We start from the raw sequence: 24,679 nt of genomic DNA on the forward strand, positions 1-24,679 counted from the left end.
ACCACCGGATGCTGCTCAAACACATGCCTTCAGAGTTCAATATCTTCCTGGACCACGTCCTGGCCCTGGACTACTACACCAAACCGGACTACCAGGTATGCACCGTCAGGTGGTCGATCTGCCGCCGGACGCCTCTGCCTCAGATTAACGAGATTAACGCGTGTCCTCGCTGTGTCCAGCTGCTGATGTCGGTGTTTGAGAACAGCATGAAGGAGCGAATCATCACCGAGAACGAGCCTTTCGACTGGGAGAAGGGAGGCGGCGACGTGACGCTGTCCACCACCGCCACCACGCAACCACAGCACAACACCCGACCCACCGCCGCCATGGTGGGGTAAGAACCTTAGCATAACACCCGCCCCAACCCCGCCATGGTGGGGTAAGAACCTTAGCATAACACCCGACCCACCACCGCCAGAACCTTAGCATAACACCCGACCCACCACCGCCATGGTGGGGTAAGAACCTTAGCGTAACACCCAACCCACCGCCGCCATGGTGGGGTAAGAACCTTAGCGCCACACCGACCCACCGCCGCCATGGTGGGGTAAGAACCTTAGCTTGACACCCGACCCACCGCCGCCATGGTGGGGTAAGAACCTTAGCACAACACCCGACCCACCACCGCCAGAACCTTAGCATAACACCCGACCCACCGCCGCCATGGTGGGGTAAGAACCTTAGCGCAACACCTGACCCACAGCCGCCATGGTGGGGTAAGAACCTTAGCACAACACCCGACCCACCACCGCCAGAACCTTAGCATTACACCCGACCCACCACCGCCATGGTGGGGTAAGAACCTTAGCGCAACACCCGACCCACCTCCGCCAGAACCTTAGCATAACACCCGACCCACCGCCGCCAGAACCTTAGCATAACACCCGACCCACCGCCGCCAGAACCTTAGCATAACACCCGACCCACCGCCGCCATGGTGGGGTAAGAACCTTAGCATAAAACCCGACCCACTGCTGCCATGGTGGGGTAAGAACCTTAGCATAACACCCGACCTACCGCCGCCATGGTGGGGTAAGAACCTTAGCATAACACCCGACCTACCGCCGCCAGAACCTTAGCATAACACCCCAAACCACCGCTGACCATGGTGGGGTAAGAACCTTAGCGCAGCACCCGACCCACCGCCGCCAGAACCTTAGCATAACACCCGACTCACCGTCGCCATGGTGGGGTAAGAACCTTAGCGCAACACCCGACCCACAGCCGCCATGGTGGGGTAAGAACCTTAGCACAACACCCGACCCACCACCGCCAGAACCTTAGCATAACACCCGACCCACCACCGCCATGGTGGGGTAAGAACCTTAGCGCAACACCCGACCCACCTCCGCCAGAACCTTAGCATAACACCCGACCCACCGCCGCCATGGTGGGGTAAGAACCTTAGCATAAAACCCGACCCACTGCTGCCATGGTGGGGTAAGAACCTTAGCATAACACCCGACCTACCGCCGCCATGGTGGGGTAAGAACCTTAGCATAACACCCGACCTACCGCCGCCAGAACCTTAGCATAACACCCCAAACCACCGCTGACCATGGTGGGGTAAGAACCTTAGCGCAGCACCCGACCCACCGCCGCCAGAACCTTAGCATAACACCCGACTCACCGTCGCCATGGTGGGGTAAGAACCTTAGGCCCGACTGGTGAAATCAGGAGAACACTGTTGCTTGGCAACAAATTAGCTTGATGTCTAAATCTACTCGATCGCCTACAAATCCATAATTCCTCCCACTTTTTAAAGTCAGATTAGCCGCCCAGAACTCCACCATCTTTGTTTTTTTGGGCCCACAGAGCCATCGTGACGCCGGTTCCTGGAGATCTTCAGCGCGAGAACACTGACGACGTTCTGCAGGACGAACATCTCAGCGACCAGGAGAACGCTCCTCCAGTCCCGCCCACTCGACCGCCCGGGGAGACGGGCGCCCCGCCGCACGCCGCGGAGACGGGCGAGGCCTGGGAGGACACCGACTTCAACCGCAACAGACTCAGGATCAGCCTGAACAAGGTCCGCGCTCTGATTTTTGGGTTCTTTCGTAGCGTTTCGCGTCGGCAAAAGACAGTTTTTTAAATAATCTGGACTTCCTGTCACTCTTCAGGGGGCTCAGGAAGAGGAGGCGGGGCGAGCCGTGTGTCCGGTGTCACCGGTCCGAGGCGGCGCCCCAGAGTCGCCGACGGGTCAGGGTCGGTCGCTGAGATATCGTCGGGTCAACAGCCCGGAATCCGACCGCCTGTCAGCGGCTGAAGGCCGAGCCGACGCCTACGGACAGAGGTGACGTCTGTTTCAGGGTTTTCTTTCAGGTTTTCTGCCTAGAACTCCATCATTGCTAGCATTTTTTAATCTGAGATTATTTGCCTCGAACGCCATCATTGCTCACACTTTTTAATCTGAGATTATCGGCCACGAACTCCATCATTGCTCACACTTTTTAATCTGAGATTATTGGCCTCGAACTCCATCATTGTTCCCATTTTGTTAATCTGAGATTATCTGCCTAGAACTCCATCATTGCTCACACTTTTTAATCTGAGATTATCCGCCTCGAACTCCATCATTGCTCACACTTTTTAATCTGAGATTATTGGCCTCGAACTCCATCATTGTTCCCATTTTGTTAATCTGAGATTATCTGCCTAGAACTCCATCATTGCTCACACTTTTTAATCTGAGATTATCGGCCTAGAACTCCATCATTGCTCACGCTTTTTAATCTGAGATTATCTGCCTCGAACTCCGTCATTGCTCACACTTTTTAATCTGAGATTATTTGCCTAGAACTCCATCATTGCTCACACTTTTTAATCTGTGATTATCGGCCTAGAACTCCGTCATTGCTCACACTTTATAACTTTATATTATCTGCCTAGAACTCCATCATTGTTCCCATTTTGTTAATCTGAGATTATCAACCTAGAACGCCATCATTGCTCACACTTTTTAATCTGAGATTATCGGCCTAGAACTCCATCATTGTTCCCATTTTGTTAATCTGAGATTATTTGCCTAGAACTCCATCATTGCTCACACTTTTTTAATCTGAGATTATTTGCCTAGAACTCCATCATTACTCACATTGTTGAAGTCCAGACCTCCTCACTGATCCACCGTGTCCCACAGATCCAGGATGGACATGCTCGGCTCTCCGTCGCGTCACGTCTACTCTTCTCAGCCGGCTCAGATGTTGTCCGTCGACCCCGGTTGCCGCGGCGACCGTCAGGCCAGCGGCCGCCAGGAGGTGTCGGTGGCGTCCGTGGACCAGGAGGCGCACAGCAACGCCTTCATCCGCTCCGTCCCGCTGGCCGAGGAGGAGGACTTTGACAGCAAAGAGTGGGTGATCATCGACAAGGAGACGGAGCTGCGCGACTTCCAGCCGACCACGTCAGGGACGACCGACGAGGAGCCGGAGGAGCTACGCCCCCTGGAGGAGCAGGAGGAGAGGAGGAGGCTCAGAGCCGGAGGTGAGAGGCCGAGCGTACGCATGAATGTCAATTCTAACCATGTCGCTAATGCTACCAAAAAAACACTGTAATGTATGTTATACTGGGACTGAAATAACCATGCTATGAATGTCGATGCTAACCATGCTAAAAAACGTGAAGCTAATGTTAACATGACCAAAAACATGTCGCTAATGCTACCAAGAAAACAGTAATGTATTTTATACTGGGACTGAAATAACCATGTTATGAATCTCATTGCTAACCATGCTAAAAAAACATGATGCTAATGCTAGCCAAAAACACAGTAATGTATGTTATACTGGGAATGGAATAACCACATTATGATTCTTGTTGCTAACCATGCTAAAAACATGAAGCTAATGTTAACATGTCGCCAAAGCTATCAAAATAACATAGTAATGTATGTTATATTGTGACTGAAATCACCATGTTATACATTTAATTGCTAACCATGCTAAAAAACATGAAGCTAATTTTAACATGTCGCTAATGCTACCAAAAACACTGTAATGTATGTTATACTGGGACTGAAATAACCATGCTATGAATCTCATTTCTAACAATGCTAAAAAACATGAAGCTAATGCTACAAAGAAATGCAGTAATGTATGTTATACTGGGACTGAAATAACCATGTTATGAATCTCATCGCTAACCATGCTAAAAAAAACATCAGGCTAATGTTAACATGTCGCTAATGCTACCAAAAACACGGTAATGTATGTTATACTGTGACTGAAATGACCATGTTATGAATTTCATCGCTAACCATGCTAAAAAACATAAAGCTAATGTTAACGTGACCAAAAAACACAACTTTTCGCTGTTTTGAGGGTGGAGCTTCGACGTCTAGTCGCCGTTGACCCACTTTTGCTAGCTCCTCCGCACTCGCGTAGCCGAGCTTTAACATCGGCATTTGAGGTTTTCGGTTTTCAGTATCCTCACGACCCTGTCCGTCTTCTCCCCTGCAGGAGCAGAGCTGGTGGTTCGTCCAAAGACTCACACCAGGGAGAGCAGCCGCGGCATGCTAACGCTCACCGAGGAGGAGGCGTCGCGGAGGAGCTGCGGCGGTAGCCCCGCCCAGTCGCCCTGTCACTCGCTGCCGTCGGGACGCCCGCGCCGGAGAGAGTCGGAGCCCACAGGACCGCAAAGACCGGTAAGAGAATCAGCTAGCCAAAAACAGGACAAATCCAGCCCGAGTCCTCGCGCTAACGATTACAACAATACTCAATCGATCAAAACAGTTGAAAATGTTTCTTTAATCGATAAATTATCGGCTTTTTAAAGTCAAAAAGTTGTTTTTGGATTGACAGATTTTGTTTTCACCTCCAAAACTGCGCTCAGACGAGTTTGTTCATTTAGAAAAACGTGCGAAAATTAGCGAAATGGACGCCAGATTCAAAATGGCCGACTTCCTGTGGCGTTGATGCCAATGACATTTCCCCCAACATGGACTCCTGCTGGATTTGTCCTTTAATTTTGTGTCTGTGTGGACGAAATTTTTTTTGTGTCACATGCAGTCGTTCCGTTCAAACACTGGCAGCTAACGGTGCGCCGCACGCTAACACGGCCCCATCCTTACGCTAACTGTCGTTTAGATGCTCTGACACAAGATGAACACATGAATTCCTTCATTCAGCACCAGCTGTACATGTTTCCTCTTTTGCTCTATCGCTAACATTAGCATAAGGAGCTGTTACAGTAGAAACGTGAGTTAGCATCAAACTTACTGAGCTTACTTTTTCCACTACTTCCTTGCGCAAAGCTCACTCATATTTTATCACTATTTATTTTTAACCCAAAGTTACCATGCTAACCAGCTAGATGTGAGTTAGCATTACACTTAATTAGCCAAAATTTTCCAGTACTTCCTCGCGCAAAGTTTACTCTTATTTTATCGTTGTTGATGTTTTTAACTTGCTGAAGTTACCATGCTAACCAGCTAGACGTTCAGGTGAGTTAGCATCAAATTTAATTAGCCTACTTTTCCCACTACTTTTATCGCTATTTCTTTTTAACCGAAAGTAACCATGCTAACCAGCCAGATGTGAGTTAGCATCACACTTAATTAGCCTACTTTTCCCACTACTTCCTCACACAAAGTTTACTTTTATTTTATCATTGTTGTTCTTTTTTACCTTGCTGAAGTTAGCATGCTAACCAGCTAGACATACATGTGAGTTAGCATCAAATTTAATTAGCCTATTTTCCATTACTTCCTCGTGCGAAGTTTACTCATATCTTATCGCTATTTCTTTTTAACCTTGCTGAAGTAATCATGCCGATCAGCTAGATGTGAGTTAGCATCAAACGTAATTAGCCCATTAAGCGACTTTCTGCGATTTTTGGCGACTTTTGCGGCTTCGGTTCTTCCGCGGCTGCATGTGACACACGTACGATAAAAAACCCAGTTTGTGCCGCCGCGCCGTGTGAACGGTGCCGCCATCTTGTTTCTCCTCGACCAACATCAGATACAAATTTTACACTTAAAAAAAAAAAAAAAAAAGTAAACATATATATAAATATATACAATACATATATTATATATTTTTTAACATTTTATTTTGGTTTTCTTCTTCATAACTTTTTTGCATTGTCGTCAGAAGTTAGCCCTGCGGCAACTTCTTAACTGAGAGCTAATCCGTTAGCCCGCGGCTAACTCCTGATGATGACTATGACCTGGATGAGTGAGATGTTTACGTGTCGCAGGTCGTTGTTGACGCTTTCGATTGTTGTTCTGCTGTGTTTGTAAACACACACACACACACACACACACACACACACACACACACACACACACACACACACACACACACACACACTCACACACACACACACGCTGTGATGTTTTTATATAAGCTGAAGCTCAGGTCCTGAGGTCAGTGTGTGGAGGTCGTCGGTTGTCGGCACAGTTAGCGTAGCTTCTGCCGCGCGATATCGTAGCTCTAACTTGTACGAGTGTAACTCGAAGTAACTTAGTTTGTCCTGTGGGTGGCGCTAGAGTAAAATCATGTATTTGTTTGTGCTATAATGGTTCTTCCCCATGGAGAAATTGTACAGATGGTTTTTTATAGAAAAATAAACGTGGAATTATTGAATTTTACGTTTATTTTTTATTTTAATTTTTTTTACACCAAATGTCATTCATGGGTGTGATTTAATTCCTTTATTCATTTTTCTTGACTTTTTCTTATTTGTCAGGTTTGGGCCTCCGTACGAGGCGTCTCTCCTCCACTTTGAAACACTTCCTGTCTTTTACCACCAGACTCCACCATTGACAAATGGGTGTGGTTTAATTTTTAGGATTGAAGGATTTCTTGGTTTATTTAAAAAATTTTAGGGTAGAATTTTAATTCATTTATGCTTTTAATTTGAATTTTAACATTTGTGTCTGACCACTTTTAATTTATTCATGCTCTCATTGATTCATTTGATTATTTATTAATATGTCTGGTTTGGCCCTCCGTACATGTTTCAATTTCAATGTTTGTTTTGACAATTTTATTTTTCCTTTGATCTTTTTTATTATTTATATACCTATGTCGGTTGGTCTGACTTCCATACATGGGTGTGTTTTTGTTGTTGTTTTTTTTTACATCATTCTTTAGCAAAACGTTAGCAAAACGTTAGCAAAACGTTAGCAAGCTCTGCTTTGATTGTGTTCTTTTAAAAAAAAAAATTAAATCCATTTTTGCTTATTGGTTGACTTTTAACATTTGTGACCACTTTTAATTTATTCATGTTCTTATTTATTTATTTATTCATTCACTAAAACGTGTCATGTTTGGCTTTCCATACACGTGGGTGCTGATTCACAAGCTGGAACATTTACGTTTTGCATTTACGGTTGACATGCGTCCGCGCCGGCGTCGCGTTTAATTTGGACTTTTGTGACACTGACACCTTGGTCTGATTTAAAAAAAAAAAATAATAATAATTTTTTAATCCATTTATGCTTTTTTTTTTGGTTGATTTTGAACATTTGTGTGTGACCACTTTTAATTTACTCACTGAAACGAGTCGTGTTTGGCCCTCCGTACACATACGGGTGCTGGACGTGACGCTGGGAACGCTGTTTTTTTTTTTCCATTTTACGGTCGAAAATATCGCGGCGTTGCTCCTTCGAGCTAAACGTTAGCTAGCGCCGCCGCCGCCGATGCATTTATTTGATTTTAACGTGACGGCCGACTCGGAGCGAGCTCGCCGCCATCGCCGCCGCCGACTGCCATTCTCTTTTTTACTCCTCTCCAGTCCCCCCCCCCCCCGACTCACCCCCCCTGCCCCGCCCTCCACATAACTACTGACGCCTCTGCCCCTCCCCCCCCCCCCTTCCCCCTCAACCTATCGCTGTAAAAGTACACAGTATGTCAAGTTTGACTCACCTGAGGAGACAGAGAACAGAGCGAGGGACCATTGGGACAAGACGAGAAGAAATAAAGTGATGTTTCGGGGTAAGCACAGTTTAGGATTAGTCCTTTAACTCTGTTCTCTCACTCACTTTCTGTTCTTCCTTTTCCTCTCTTGTTTTGTGTGTCTGTGTTGTGCGTGCTTGATGACTCCATCTCTCTTTTGTGTTTCCTGTTTTGTTCACCAGTGGAACGTCGATTTCCTTTTTTTCCCCAAAGCAACAGAAACAGAATCAGGAACTCAGAACTGTTGTAGTTTAGTGAGACCCGGTGTGTGCAGTGACTCTGTGACTCTGTGATTTTAAAGTGCTTCTCTGTGGTTTTGGGGGACGCTCGTACGACCAATCTGGCAACCCACACAGCTAACACACTGTAGCTCCTGTTTAGCGTCTTTTAGATTGAACTACGTATGGGACGATATTTCATGACGATCCTAAAAACAATTTACGATTTACAATATTATTGCAATAATTGTAAAAAAAGAAAAAACTTGATCGATTAATTAGTACAAATGTATTTGTTTCATATACAATAGCTTTTTGAAGATGTTTTTATACAATATACAGTATTTACATTTTTTTTAAAATTACAAAAAAAATTACAAAATTACAAAATGTTTAAAAAAATTAACAAAATGTAAAAATTATTTTGACAAAATGTAAAAAATATTTTTTTGACAAAATGTTAAATAAATTTTTTTTTTACAAAATGTCAAAAAAAAAATTTATTTACAAAATGTTTAAAAAAAAATCCCAAATCAAAATTTTTACAAATTCATATTTTATTTTATTTTTATACCATTATACAAATGTTTTAAATTTTTATTTTTTTCAAAATGACAAAAAATATAAATTACAATATGCTACGTTACAAAATACTTTTTTTATTACAAAATGTTAAAAAAAATTTTTTTACAAAATGTTAAAAAATCACTTACAATCACTTTTTTTTACAGAAACTTGCTCAAATATGTTCTAACATGACAAAACAAATTTTATAAAATATTTTAGTAACATTTTGTCATTTCAATTTTTTTTTTGTAATATTACAAAAATATACTGACAAAAAAATCACATCACATTTTTTAAATATCTTATGACGATTTTTTTAATGTTTAAAAAAAAGTTTCTAACTAAATTACTGTTCTCTGTAACATTTTGTACTTTTACAAAAATATGGCACTTACATAAAAAAAAAACACATCACAATAAAAAACATTTTCTGCAAAAAAGGTTTGACGGAAAAAGTTTGAAATATTCCAAAAACAGTTGAACTAAATTACAAAAAAAATTTTTTTTACATAATGTTGCAAAAATATGTTTCAAACGTGACACAAAAAAGGTGATTTTTTTATTTTTCTTGTATGGTGACGTTAGTCAGGGTATGTTGTTTTTAAGAGTGAAAACATTAGAAATTACGATTGTCGTGGAATGACTCGTGGTGCAGGCGCCCCCTTGTGGCACCACTGTATGCTGACGCGCGACAACAACATTTGGTGAATTTCCTAAATCACGGTTATCGCGATAACAGCCGCGCACCATGACGACGTTATCGCGCGTGCGTTGCATCGCAACGTGCGATAACATCCGATATCCGATATTGTCCCGTCCCTAGCTGTAACTGTAGACCTGAGGCTCCTCCCCCTCATGAGCTTTGACCAATCAGCTGCAGGTGTTGTTGTTGTTGTTGTTGTTGTTTAGTTGTAGAGAAACGTAGCAATTTATTTGTTTCTGTTCTAACGGGTCTCTTTGTTTCCCGCTCGGTTAACGCCTCTCGCGCTTCCCTCTCTCTGATTGGTCTGTTGCAGCTGGACGAGGACCAACGGCACCAGCCGCGGCCCAATCAGCTGAGGAGGCTGGCCTCCTACGTCTTCTCGTCGTCCACGCTGGAGACGGAGCAGTACCCGCACGCCGGCGGCAGCTTCATCCAGAGGAGCCGCTCGGCCGAGAGCAGCCCCGCCCACATCACGGCCGCCTCGGTGCGGCGGCGGAACGCCGGCACGCTGCCGGCGCCCGGAAGCCCGCGGAGCAGACACTCGGTCCTGAACGTGTCGCGGACGCAGCTGCAGCAGATGTTAGCGAAGCTGATGAACAAGAACAGCAGCTGAGGGACAAACACACACATACACGTACACACACAAATATATATATATGTATATATATATATACTTATATGTATATACGCATATATACACAGTATATAGAGCGGGGTTGGTCAAATAATGTTTGCACCCTGGTGGCCCCACCTGTGTACTGCACTCTATGACTTGATTTATGAATGTGGATCTTTGAGCGATATTTCAAAATAAAGTCCCAATTCCACATTTCGTAATTAATGCGTTCATGGAACCTAACGTCGTTAATTATTTAATTAACTATATTAATTTATTAATTAATTAATTAATTAATTTATTTATTTATTATTTAATTAATTTATTAATTTATTTATTATTTATTATTTAATTAATTTAATTAATTAATTAATTAATTAACCAATCATTCAATTAATTTATTCATTTATTATTTAATTTATTTATTTATTATTTAATTTATTTAATTCATTATTTAATTCATTAATGAATTAATTAATAAAAACAATTATTTAGTAATTTATATATTAATAAATTTAGTAATTTATTTATTATTTAATTTATTTATTCATTTATGTGGCAGCTTTAATTGTCACAAAAAATATGAAACTTTCACTCTTACGTTTTTGTTAATGCGAAAAATCATGAAAAAATCAGAAAAAACAAATGGTAATTTTTGGGGGCCCCTGGGGTCTTTAGACCACCCCTGTCATATATATGTGTGGACATATATATATGTATATATATATGTACATATATATATACATATATATACATATATATGTACATATATATATGTATATATATATGTACATATATATATACATATATATACATATATATGTACATATATATACATATATATATATATATGTATATATATGGACATATATAACGTAAACAGCACACTGACAGATAACGACCACATCAAGCCATATAACTGACGCCCACACACACACACACACACACACACTCACGTAGCTCTACCGCGGACGTCTCGCGCAGAGGAAGAGGATGAAAGTGACGACGAAGGCGAATATTTTTCATGCAATAAACTGTAAACAAACAAACAAAAATACAAAAAAAAAAAAAAGCCTCTCTGCAAACCTGATTTGCACACGGCCGTACACACGCGGCAGACTGCTAGGGGGGTCGGGGGCCGGGGGGGGGGGACACTGTCAAACTGAATATTTCCCTGCTATTTTTCGCTGTGATAAAAGAAGAAGACGACGATGATGAAGAGGAAGAAAGTGTGAAACAGACTGTTACTGTTATGCTGCTTTTTTTTTTCAAACGCTACTTTGTTCGGTTTCTCACGCGTTTTTTCCCGCCAAAACGAAGGGGCCGTCGTCCCCGCCCATCACGGTTTTTGCGACTTTCTGCGTCCGTCACGCCTCCGCTAAGCTACGCTACGCCGCGACGCGCGTCTTCACCGACACACTTCACTGCGGTCGTGATGATGTTGTTAATGACGTTAACGACAAAAAAATGAGGTTGCCGTGCTGTGTATGTGTGTTTGTGTAGTATGGTGGCCCGAATGTTTGACAAAATAACACAAAAAAAACCCACTTTATTTCCCCCGGAAAAAAAGAAAATACAAAATTTCAACAAATAAATCCACAAATCATAATATATTTACAAAAAAAGTGTATATACATATATATATATATGTATGTATATATATGCATATATGTATAACTAAGTCAGCCTGTGCAGAGAATTCATTTCAGGATTTTGACATCAGAACATTAGCCGCTGCTACTACAAAATTGTTTTTTTGTTTGTTTGTTTGTCTTTTGCGTGACTGTGGTTTGTATCTTGAGATTATAACAATAATATTTTTAATAATTACGAATAATCTTAAGACTTTCAAAATAATTTTGATCGTCCAGCAAAGAGTTTGTACATTTGCCCAGTTTTTAGTTTTAGTTTCAAAGACCAAATACCTGCTTTTAGCACATGTTAGCATGCTAACACACACGCGGAGCCAACTTAGTCAACAAATATGATAGCGCTAATGTCACTCGCAATGCTGAAAGTGACAGCGATGACAACATGCTAAATTTGAGCACGTTAGTTGTGTGTATTACTTTCTTTAAGTGCTTGTTAGCATGCTAGCACACATCAAACTACCTCGGTTATAACGCGGTGAACGTTAAACACGACAGCGGCAAACATGCTAGGTTTTAGGTTTTAGCAAAACTAACAATCACTTCCCTAATTTTGTGGCTCGATCGTTAGCATGCTAACATGGCGAACATCCAATCCAACTTTATTTATGAAGCACTTTAAAAACAACAACAGCTGAAACATCAGCGATTAACATAGCAAAACATCTAGCGTGTTAGCATTGGCGTTGCTAAATTTTAGAAAAAGTTCATCAACACTGCCTGGGTTCTGTTTCAATTGCTTTTTAGCACATCTTAGCATGCTAACGCGTGGCTTTAACACAGTGAAAGGAGCAAACATTAAAAATGTTAGCATCGACATTGATAGAAAACAGTGCTAGCATGCTTTTTTTTTGTCCTATGTATTGTTTGCTTTTTGCTTCTATTAGCACGTGGAATTAACACGGTGAACATCGTCAACACTAATCACGATAGCTTTGTTAGAAATGCTCATGTTAGCATTTAGGACATAGTCCAAAGCCTTTATGAGCCGATTCAACAAGTGAATATGTTATAATCTCAAGATAAGGAGCCGCGGTTAATCAAAGCCGGAGCAGGTCACCGGCTTAAGCCTCACTCTGCTGCGTTTGAGTTCAATCCAGGTCTTCCACGGTAAAAGGGTTTTATCGTGTGTTTGGTGTGAGCGTCATAATTCTTGATAATTATAACTGGGGTTTTGTTTTTGTAGCGTCGCCATGTTTTTTTGTCGTCTTATTTACGTTGTGCTTCCGCTGGATTTTTACTGTTACTGCACTTTATCGCGGAGTTCACCAGAAAAGGCTTTTAATGGATGCAAAACACGGAGGCAATAAGTGAAATTTGGATATTACAGCCAAAATAATAATAATAACAATAATAATAATAATAATAACTTTATAAAATGTGGTTCAAGTTGCTCATTAGCAAGATCAGAATTTAGGTTTTGATTCGTCAAGCCTTTGGATTCCAGTTCCTTGCTTCAGAATTTGTCACAACCTTGCTTGTACTGTGGCTAGCATCGTTGGCTAGTTCTCGCTAGCTACGCTAGCTTCATCCCCACTCTCCAAAAACATGCGAAAATTAGGCATTAGCTTCGTTGGACACTTCAAATTGACTGCGGGTATGAGCGCTAATGCTTGCCCGCGCTAGCCTTTTTTACCCCCGGTGTCAGCCGGGATTGACGGAAACCTTTTAAGGCTCATTAACGAACTTTACGGCCAGGACCAGTTAAACTGCTCAGGGCAAACATCGTAAACGTAGCGCAGAGCTAAGCGCGTTTGCCAGGTGGTTAAAGTGTTTTAAAGTGAATCGTAAAATTTGTAAATGAATGTGAGAAATCAAATGAAAAACAACCACTGAGCTGTGAAAGCAACGCCGTTGGCAACGGCAATTTTAAGGTCAACGAGGTCAAAGAAAATGGCTGAAGTTCAGCTGTTTCACTTCCATCTTGACGTAAAAACAAAAAAGCACTTCCGGGAATTCCGATCGATGACGGAGAAACCGGTGTGAATAGAGATTAGCTAAAATTCTCCTCTCGTCAAAACAAATTACGTCTCAAAAGACGTACGGAAGTACGAGAAATTCACGTGAGAAAGCGGCTAATGTCGTACCAAAACATCCATCCATTCGTCCATCGTCAACCGCTTATCCTAGATCAGGTCGCAAGGATCCACTCTTAGAAATACAAGTGCTAAGTAGAACCATATCAGGTTCTTCGGCTTGTCCTCATAGGAGAACCCTTTTTTGGCTCCTGGTACAACCTTTTTGAGGGTTCCACTAAGAACCCTTTTGGAGGGTTCCACCAAGAACCCTTTTGGAGTGTTCCACCAAGAACCATTTGGAGGGTTCCACCAAGAACCCTTTTGGAGGGTTCCACCAAGAACCCCTTTAAAAACCCTTTATTCAGGAAAGGGCTGTTAAAGGGTTCTCTGGATCAAAATGGTTCTTACTGGAACCATTAGTGTTACCAAGAACCTTTGAAGCAAATGGTTCCAGGTAGAACCTCAGCCCTTGTAGTAGAACCCTTTTAGAACCCTTATATCTAAGAGTGTAGCAGCTCTAGAGTCCCACTTATACCAATCCAAAAAACATTTTTGTTTGTTTTTAAAAGTCCTAGCGCGTGCCTCGGGGGGCCGGTTTTATCTCGTTACCCCGACGTGAGCTAGGGCGGCCATTTTGTGCAAAAGGAGGCCAAACTTTTGCTCTCTAAATGTGTTTTAAAAAAGGGCTACGTTTACTAAATATGCACCATCTGCTGTTCCATTAAGCATTAGCATTAGCATTAGCTCGTCCCGAGCAGGAGACGTTGGACGAGGACGAGCTTCTGCGTTTGTTTTTCCGCGCCGCTTCGCACTAACTTCAGGACGCCGCCACGCGTTGCATCTTTAGCGTAACGCGACAGCACGACCCCCCCGCGTAGAATGTACGAAGTGTGCTAGCTGCTGACTTTATTTTGCACGCTCGCAAAAAAACGATTCACCTCCCCGTACGAGATTGTCACCGATGGATGTGTTGTTGCCGTGTCGCTGCGCCACGTTCAGCCGTGGAAATGCAGCGTATTCTGTTGTTGTTGTTGTTTTTTTTTTAAATAAATAAATATCTGCAGCACATGAGACGGAGTGCCGTACAAAAACTTGACTGTTTTCCCGACTGTGGCCACACTTTGCATGAGATCTGCCGTTCGCACGACGAGCGCCTCCGACCGCTAACCGACACCAACGGCGGTGAAACTAAAAAACTAATGTAAATAACGGATAAAAGAGATCGCGGATCAAAACTGTTAAGTTTGTCGAGGACTCGAAAGCATTCATATCGCCGCCGGGTTTATTCTGCCACGGTCACGGTTCGTTTGCGAGTGGCCGAGGTCGTCGTTGCTGTTCGGACATCGTGAATCTTGTTTTTTTATACGCTGCGAGCCGATCGTTCTCGACAGAATGCGTGCTGTTTTTTTGGATGTACATGTAAATCTGACTCGGATGTGGCAAACGGCCAACAAAACCGATGTAAATGCTAGCTAAATAGCGTTTTTTACTCGCCTGTTGACATGTTTTCCGTTGCTCTGCATATGGTCATCCAGATCATCCGGTCACGCCTCTTGGAAGTGGGAGGTGTACGGTTTGGTACGGTACGGTTTGTAGGGGTGCAGCCGTTATAGCCGCGTAGCATGGAATGCAAGACAACAAAGGAGGACATCCAGCAGCTCTATTTTTCCCGCCAAAATTTTTGTACGGGAACGGTCTGAGGGGGTCGTCTTTGGTGGATCTACCCGGACTGTTCTCTACTGCTTCACGCTGGTCACCCCAAGGGGAAGGGTGCTAAAGATCGGAACTGGCCCGGTTATTTTTGTTACTATTCCTAATGGAAACGCAGAAAAACCCACAAAAAAAACGCGTACCGTACTGTACCAAAACCAAGGCGCTCCACGGCTAAATTGTACCCTGCAAACATCCAGCTAGCATGCGGCGGATTTGCCAGTTTGCCATGTTTTCCGTGTTTCTGCAGGGATATCAGTTCACGCTCGCTGCTCCAGTCGCACTAAAACGATGGTCTGCGTCAAAAGTCCTGCGTCGCACACTTCCCCTCGTACGCAGTCCACGCGCTCACGTATATGCTAGCCACAGATGGCGGATAGCAACGTCACATGGAGCGTTCGTTGTCGACGTGAACGCTATGAGTGCATTAGCATGTGCATTCGCACACATCATAGTTTGCCGGAATTTGCGCGTCAAACCTTTTTACGTGAAACGCTCCAAAGGCTAGCAGCGCGTTCCAGACAAATATTGCTCACTGACGTCCTCAAAAAAAAAAACCTGCTAACGGGACCTCTTGTGGCGGAGTCTCGTATTAGCTTAGCTGCACAAACTGATGCAGTATTTAAATTTACCGGTCAAACCGGACATTGGGCCCCTTCTTGTTGTCGTTATTAGCGGGAGAAAGTGATTTTCCATCTCATCAACGATACTGTGAATGTGACGCCTCACGTTTTTTGTTTTTTTTATTAGCCCTTCGTCACTTGAGTGCGTTTGTAACATAAACAGTTTGGAAATATACCTCATTTATCACAGCAGAGTATAACCAACCCCAACGTACATTCAATCGCATATTTGCTGTGTTTATGCGGGAACTTTATGAAAACAGGGTGATCTTGTACAGGTTAGGTACAGACATTGTCGTCTTTGGGTGTTAGCTTTGTTAAACCCGTCCGTCATTAGCTAGCTACATATTCACCGGTTAAAAGGAGGAGGCGGCGAGGGGGGGGGGGGGGGAGCAGATGTTGTGAATAATTTTTATTTGTTTTCTTCTGAGAAGATTGAATTTTTTTTTTTTGGTCTCTTTGTCCAGAGAGCAAGTGAAGTTAGCTTAGCGTCGCACAAAGACAGGAAGCAGACGGAACCAGTTCGTCTTAACTAGTTGTGAGCGAGTTAACGTTAGCTTTAATTTGGCTAGGCTAATCACACTACACACACAAAAGAAGACATATTGCAGAATTTTTCATTTGCATTTCCATAAAACATTGTACATCAAAAATGTTTTTTACAGCGCTTATCTTGTTCCCCTGCTACGGGTCTTTGTGCTAAGCTAGGCTAACAGCATCTTGAGCGTATGGTGCTGTCAAATGAGACTCGTATATATAACGTGGTTTTTTACGAGACGGGGAGTTTGGAACGCGACAAGTTCGAGTCGTAAAGTTGCCAAGCAAGAAACCCTTAGTCGCAAATACGACATTTAAATAAAAGTCATCTCGGAATTTTCAAGGCGCCGTTAATATGTCTCTGTGAAAACAATCACGCGACTCTGTGGACGACAAAAAAAAAAAAAAAAAGTTATCGAAGTTTTTCGCAATAATGGGTTAGGGTGTCTGTGGTGGAGGTGAAGAGGTTGAAAGAGCTCGCGGCGTTAGCCCAGCGCGGCGTTAGCCCAACGCGGCGGCGACCTCGCGAGCGTCTTTTCACGTGTATAATGCATTTTTTTCTATCACTACACGACTGTACAGTACTGCTTGTATAATTTGAAGCATGTATTTTAAACCTTTTTGTAAATCCAAATGATAAATGTGTACATATATACAGTAATGTAGAAAGTCACGGCGTTTGCAGTTAATCTCTAATAGCATGATAATTAGCGGGGGGTTTAGTATGTATGTATGTATGTATGTATGTATGTATGTATGTACAGGCTCTATGTTAAATCTTTATGAAGGGAAACACTTGAAAAATCACCGGATATCAGACTGCGTGCTGTCTAACGATAAACTCTGCAATGCATTTTTTGTGCCTTTTATATCAATGTATGTAATCTAGACAATCTTGAAAAGCTTGTGTACAACCAAAATGACATTAAAATGGTTTTGGGGGCAAATACAAACGACCTCATCGTCTTTCTTTACGTGGAATTTCAACGGGACCGCGGAGTTCATCGAATGCAGCATGTCAAGTGTTGTTTTTACAGTAAACGGTTGCTAATCCTTTGCGATGTTTCGTAAACTTCCTCCATAATGTTTGTGTTCGGTGTTGTGTAATTCTCGAGTCATCCCCCGTGGTAATCAAAAGTTGTCTCGCATTGGTTCCTAGGTGTTGTCGCCACCCGGGGAGCAGAGCACCCCGCTGCCGCCGCCGACCTCCCCCGACTACCGGACAAAGGGCCAGAGTGACGAGAAGGAGCATTTCCACATCCTGCCCCAGCTCCAGGCCAAGAGGGCGGACTTCCTCACCGTCATGTTGACCGGCACATTGCCTCCGCGGAGAAGCTTTGCCGCGCCGGAGGAAGAGGAAGTCCCGGAACCCGCGGGGCCCAAGGATGACGACGTCACGAAGAGCGAGTCCAACAGCGAGGCCAGTCAGAAAAGCACCGAGCGGAGCCAGGAAGCTGCGCCCTCCACGCTCATGGCCGAGGACCAGAGGGTGCAGCGGGAGCTCGCCTCGGCCGCCGATGCAGACCCTGACCTGGAGGACGCGTCCAAAACCCTCGTCCTCTTCTCTCCCGGAGACACCCGCAAGTCTCCCTCTGGTGGCGATCATGGGCTAGAAGGTGAGTTGGCCACACCGTCCGCCCCCACTTCGCATACCGACCGCCTCCTGGTCGGAGAGGCGATGCAGCCTGAACCCTCCGAGACCGGCCGACTGTCCCCAGCGCTCAGGTCGGACCTGAGACCTTCCACTCCCATCGCTCCTGCATCGCCACCCTTCACCAAAGTCGAGCGCACTTTTATCCACATTGCAGAGACATCGCACCTCAATGTTATGTCTTCCAACGGTCACTCCGCGAAGGAGAGCGACAGGGAAGTCTTGGCCATCATGAAGGAATCGGCTGTGGAGGATAACACCTGCGAGCAGGGGGGAACACCTGTGACGGAAGATTCGCTCGAGGGGCCCGATCAAATTGCACAAGTGGACAAACTCAGCAAAAGTGAGATCGGTCTGTCGTCCATCCTGGCTCAGGCTCTGGAGCCCGTTTTGGAAGCAGCGTCACCAGTGCACGAAAACAACGTAGAAGTCGCAAAGCTACAGACAACCGCGTCACCGCTACCAGCTACCGCGAGGCCCCGAATCCGTAGCCGGATCCCGGTACTTGTTTCTGAAGAGGACTCGGGGTCTGAACTGTCCTCCTCCCTCTCCGCTCGGGCTCGGCTTCGGCAGAGGGCTCGGCAGCTGGACTTGGCCCGTATGTTGGTCCAGAAGCAACAGGGTCGTTGGATCAGGAGGAGGATGCTGTCCGGGACGTCGTCGTCACTGTCGTCCGGGGACGACGAGCGCCGGCGGGCTTCTGAGACTCTGTCCACTGCCGGCTCCGAGGAGGACACGCATACCTCGGACGAGTCCAGAAGAAGCTCCCGTCTTAAGCCGACCGTAGAACAGGGTTCCAAGGAATGCAGGAGCAGGATCCCCCGGCCTGTCACCCCCGTAAAGAGGCCTCCGGGTGGGCCTGCTGCCACATCTCCTCCCATGTCCTTTCCAGATTCCGGCACTACCAAAGGAGCGCCATCTTTTGCCAATGGGTATGATGCTGTTTCTCCCCGTTAGTGAATTGATGTTTTAGTGTTGGTATGGTTTGAATGAACATAACACTTTACTCTTCTGTCCACAGGAATCAGAAATTTGGACTTAGCACTCTCAGCAGCCAACGGAAATCCGTACCTATGTCACCCAGGTCCTCTTCCTTGTGTCCCCGTCCCACTGCTGGCCCCGCCACATCGGGCAGTCCTCGAATGCCCCTGCGAGTCTTGTTTGGTACCCGGCGCAGCCTTAGCTCCAGCCACCACAGGACTGACAGCCCTTCTCCACAGAGGACATGTCCGTCCAGGCAGCCGCTCTCGGTTCGAGCGCCGACCGTGCCCATGCTGCCGCCTCGGACTGCGACCGTGACAATGCGGCGCAGCGCCTCGCAGGACGTCGCCGCCCAGTCGTCCTCCGGCGCCGTGTCCGCCAGGACCAGGCCCAAATCAGCCGTTGTTGTGACTAAGGGGAAAACAAAGGCCAGGGAGAAACCAGTGACCGCTAGATAATACAAAGAGACACATTGCTGAGGCGCGTTTGTGTATAATCAGTCCTCAGACAAGCTTTCGCCTCAAAGGTTCTCGCTTGATTCCATATTAGACTGTGACCTCCTTTAAACCCTTCAGTGTATACGGACCTCTGATTCTTTTTTGTTCTGTTCCATGTTCAGCTTTTTGAACAATTCTCATGGGCTTCCAGTAATCTTGACTTGGTGCCATGGTGCTACGATTATATCTGCTGCTCCCTGGCCAATCCCCAATCTAACTGATCCCAGGAGGCGAAAACAGTCCAGTTACAGAGACTCTGATTCCACATAGCACTCCCAGCTTGTCCACAGCTCTACTACTCTCTTACTAACAGTAACCCTGCTTGGTGTCACATTGCATGGTGAAGTCTACCGCGAAATACATTGAATTGTAGAGGGAAGATGATACAGTATGTACAAGATCTGTACCTTTAAAATGATGTGATGTAGTACTCCTTCTTATTGGCCAAAAATTAAACACATTGGACTGGTTTGAATGCCTGAACTATGTAACTATGATAAGAGATTTCTAACTATACCCTGTACTCATTATAGTCTTGGATAAAAAGAAGAGATGGATGTGAACACAAAAATATTTGCTCGGCTGCTAGCCTCCTCCTCATGGTGCGACAATGGGCATGCTTAATTCAATCTATTTTCTGGGTGTCTTTATTTTCGTTATGCTCTGAATTGTACAGAATATAATAGAATCATTTCCCATAAAGACATATTTATTTTTTATCTCGCCAAGCAAAGTCTAAATTTCAAGTCTTTACCTTTCTGTTCCGATGTGTTGGCACTATGCCTGTTTTTTTTAGCGCATGAGAAAAACAGGGTTAACCATGAGAGGACATTATACCTGCTTGGATTCGGCTGACGGTGCAAAAGGCCGGCTGGTTGTCGGGGCTTGTGATGTGTTTGTGAAGGGGTTGATGGGCACTGAACTGTGAAGTAAAGTCTTGATCATGTGAGAGGCCGTCCTGTCATTATTATCCTCACTGTTCACCCACTGGATGTGGGTCTGATCTGGGTCTTCGTTCAACAAAGTCAAGCATACAGAACCAAGACCAAGATCAGAGAGGCTGGGAAGGTTGGGTGAGACGAAGTCAAGACCAGTACCAAGGAAGGGCTAGACCAAGACTATGGTAGGGCAAGAACAAGAGTAAGGTCAGGCAAGAACAAGGCTTAGGTCAGTTAAGAACAATACCTAGGTAGACCAAGACCTTGGTAGGGTAAGAACAAGGCTTAGGTCAGGCAAGAACAATACCTAGGTAGACCAAGATCTTGGTAGGGCAAGAACAAGAGTAAGGTCAAGCAAGAACAAGACCTAGGTAGACCTAGACCATGGTAGGCCAAGAACAAGAATTAGGTCAGGCAAGGACAAGACCGAGGTAGACCAAGACCATGGTAGGGCAAGAACAAGACTTAGGTCAGGCAAGAACAAGACCTAGGTAGACCTAGACCATGGTAGGCCAAGAACAAGAATTAGGTCAGGCAAGGACAAGACTATGGTAGGGCAAAACAAAGACTAAGCTATTTCAGGTAGTTTTTGCATTGTTGGGTGCAGTATAAAGTTAAAGTTTAATCCAGTGCTGATCTGAATGTTATCTCTGGCAGCGAGACAATTTCTGCCTTTGACCTCGACTGAAGTCCAGCTTGAAGTGCTGATCACAGATTATTTGTTTTATGACATTCACAGCCTCTGGCAGGTCACAGGCTCTGCCCACTGCACTATAAGTTGTAGTAGAGCTCAGCTCAGACCAGTTCTGCTTCCCAGAAAGTTCTACCCAGACAGTCGTCGTTACAGAGAGGTGAAATGGCGCAGCAAAGAACTCAAGAGCGATTGAGCTGTTCCATCTGTTTGGATCTTCTGAAGGATCCAGGGACTCTTCTCTGTGGACACATCTACTGTATGAACTTGGTTAGACCAAGACTATGGTAGGGCAAGAACAAGAGTAAGGTCAGGCAAGAACAAGACTTAGGTCAGGCAAGAACAATACCTAGGTAGACCAAGACCTTGGTAGGGTAAGAACAAGAGTAAGGTCAAGCAAGAACAAGACCTAGGTAGACCTAGACCATGGTAGGCCAAGAACAAGAATTAGGTCAGGCAAGGACAATACCGAGGGTAGACCAAGACTATGGTAGGGCAAGAACAAGACTTATGTCAGGCAAGAACAAGACCTAGGTAGACCAAGACCATGGTAGGCCAAGAACAAGAATAAGGTCAGGCAAGAACAAGACTATTGTAGGGCAAAACAAAGACTAAGCTATTTCAGGTAGTTTTTGCATTGTTGGGTGCAGTATAAAGTTAAAGTTTAATCCAGTGCTGATCTGAATGTTATCTCTGACAGCGAGACAATTTCTGCCTTTGACCTCGACTGAAGTCCAGCTTGAAGTGCTGATCGTCGCTTGTTCGTTTTATGACATTCATAGCGTCTGGCAGGTGACAGGCTCCGCCCACTGCACTATAAGTTGTAGTAGAGCTCAGCTCAGATCAGTTCTGCTTCCCAGAAAGTTCTACCCAGACAGTCATCGTAACCAAGAGGTGAAATGGCACAGCAAACAAATCAGCTGGAGCGAGAGCGATTGAGCTGTTCCATCTGTTTGGATCTTCTGAAGGATCCAGGGACTCTTCTCTGTGGACACAGCTACTGTATGAACTGTATCAACAACCACTGGGACAAAGAGGAAGAGAAGAAGATCTACAGCTGCCCTCAGTGTAGAGAGGCCTTCACACCGAGGCCTGAACTGAAGAAAAGCACCATGTTAGCAGAGTTAGTGGAGGAGCTGAAGAAGACTGGACTCCACGCTGCTCCTGCTCATCACTGCTATGCTGGAGCTGAAGATGTGGCCTGTGATTCCTGCACTGGCAGGAAACTGAAAGCTCTCAAGTCCTGTTTGGTTTGTTTGGCCTCTTACTGTGAGGAACATCTCCAGCCTCATCATCAATCACCTGCGTTTAAGAAGCACAAGCTGGTGGAGCCCTCCAAGAACCTCCAGGAGAACATCTGCCCTCTTCACGACGAGGTGATGAAGATGTTCTGCCGCACTGATCAGCAGTGTATCTGTTATCTCTGCTCTGTGGACCAACACAAAGACCACGACACAGTCACAGCTGCAGCAGAGAGGAAGCAGAAGCAGAGAGAGCTGGATCTGAGTCAAGAAGATGTCCAGCAGAGAGTCCAGGACATAGACAGAGACGTGAAGGTCCTTCAACAGGAGGTGGAGGACCTCACTGTCTCTGCTGATAAAACTGTGAAGGACACTGACGAGATCTTCACTGGGATAAGGCGTCTCGTGAAGAAAATAAGCTCTGAGGTGAAGCAGCAGATCAAATCCCAGCAGGAAACTGAAGTGAGTCGAGTCAAAGATCTTCAGGAGAAGCTTGAGCAGGAGAAGACTGAGCTGAAGAAGAGAGAAGCTGAACTGAAGCAGCTCTCACTCACACACGACCACATCCAGTTTCTCCTCAACTACGGCTCACTGTCAGCACTCAGTCCATCTACACACTCCATCAACGTCCGTCCTCTGAGACACTTTAAGGACGTGACGGCAGCTGTGGTGAAGCTCAGAGGACAACTGAAGGACATCCTGACCCAGACGTGGACAAACATCTCAGTGGCTGTGGATGAAGTAGATGTTTTACTGAAACCAGAACCACAGACCAGAGCTCAGTTGTTCAGATATTCACAGGAAATCAAAGTGGATCCAAACACAGTTCACAGAGATCTGGTTTTATCTGAGGTAAACAGAAAGGTGACATTGAGGAGTGGAAATCAGTCTGATCCTGATCACAAAGACAGATTCACCGGTTATTATCATCAGGTCCTGAGTGAAGAGAGTCTGAGAGAACGTTGTTATTGGGAGGTGGAGTGGACCGGAGGAGGAGGAGCTTCTGTAGCAGTGACGTATGAGAACATCAGCAGATCAGGGTTTGAAAGCAGATTTGGATTCAATGACTCGTCTTGGAGTTTAGAGTGTTATAAAAACTATTGTCAGTTTGTTCACAACAACATCGTGACTAAAGTCTCAGATGTTGTCGTCTCCAGAGTGGGAGTTTACCTGGACCACAGAGCAGGTCTTCTGTCCTTCTACAGAGTCTCTGACACCATGACTCTGATCCACAGAGTCCAGACCAGGTTTTTTCAGCCTCTCTATGCTGGAGTCAGGCTTTGTTATTATTACGGAGACACAGCTGAGTTCTGTCAAATCAGATAGTCTGGAGTTCTGTAAGAAACAGTGAGTTAAAGGTGTTAGACCACAACCTTCAAAGGTAAACAAACCATTCAAACTACTGTCAAACTCTCAGTTCATGTGTGTTTGTATTCTGCAGCGGCAGAAAAATGACTCAATATCGCCACCTTCTGGCCTAACATCAACTGAAAAGAGAGAGACTGATTCACTTTGTCTCAGTCCATGAGCGTTATCGTATCATCTGGTGACATGTCTAAGTCTTAAAGTCAGAATTAGTAGGTTTAAATCAGAATCCTGAGGAAAACAAGTCAGAATTCTGAGCTGAAAGTCAGAATTTTTAGATTTAAGTCAGAATTATGAGGAAATTAAGTCAGAATTTTGAGTTTAAAATCTGAATTTTGAGATTATAATCAGAATTTTGAGATTAAAATCTGAATGTTTGAATTTAGATCAGAATTCTGAGGGCAAAAAGTCAGAATTGTGAGATTAAGTGAGAATTTTTATATTTAAGTCAGAATCTTTATATTTTAGTCAGAATTTTGAGGGAAAAAATTCGGAATTGTCAGAGTGATTTCAGAATTGTGAGAATAAAGTCAGAATTGTAAGGAAAAAATAGTTAAATCTCAAAAGTCAAGCTGTTACATATATATATATGTATGTATGTGTGTGTACTAATCCTCTTCCATGTTCTCATTATCTTCTAAATAAATCCAAATATCTTGTTTCAATCATTTGTGCAGTCATTCTTTCAATAACAGTTCCAAAAACACCTTTATTTATTTATAATACGTGAACACGCACCTTAGGGGAAAAAAGTCAGAATTTTTCGATTTAAATCACGA

The 24,679-nt window shown here is 44.4% G+C and overlaps 2 protein-coding genes across 2 annotated transcripts in view; both read left to right on the plus strand.

Annotated features, from left to right (window-relative positions):
• ttbk1a (tau tubulin kinase 1a) overlaps positions 1-19,626 on the plus strand; it is a gene marked incomplete at its 3' end in the record, with an annotated part of 27,479 nt that extends 7,853 nt beyond the window's left edge. The window contains exons 4-11 of the mRNA XM_083905561.1: positions 3-95; positions 180-334; positions 1,816-2,029; positions 2,121-2,293; positions 3,140-3,480; positions 4,455-4,639; positions 17,696-19,119; positions 19,209-19,626. Of these exons, the coding sequence (XP_083761687.1) occupies positions 3-95; positions 180-334; positions 1,816-2,029; positions 2,121-2,293; positions 3,140-3,480; positions 4,455-4,639; positions 17,696-19,119; positions 19,209-19,626 (3,003 nt within the window). The remainder of the gene's footprint in view (positions 1-2; positions 96-179; positions 335-1,815; positions 2,030-2,120; positions 2,294-3,139; positions 3,481-4,454; positions 4,640-17,695; positions 19,120-19,208) is intronic.
• Positions 19,627-22,190: 2,564 nt separating this feature from the next.
• LOC310940574 (tripartite motif-containing protein 16-like) lies at positions 22,191-23,861 on the plus strand (the record flags this gene model as incomplete). Its single annotated transcript, XM_083905563.1, has 1 exon — positions 22,191-23,861. The coding sequence occupies exon 1, from the start codon at positions 22,194-22,196 to the stop codon at positions 23,859-23,861; it is 1,668 nt and encodes a 555-aa protein (XP_083761689.1). The 5' UTR covers positions 22,191-22,193.
• Between the last annotated feature and the right edge of the window lie 818 nt (positions 23,862-24,679).

The sequence above is a fragment of the Microchirus variegatus genome (genome assembly GCF_963457635.1).
Source record: "Microchirus variegatus genome assembly, chromosome: 19".
NCBI classification, from domain to species: domain Eukaryota; kingdom Metazoa; phylum Chordata; class Actinopteri; order Pleuronectiformes; family Soleidae; genus Microchirus; species Microchirus variegatus.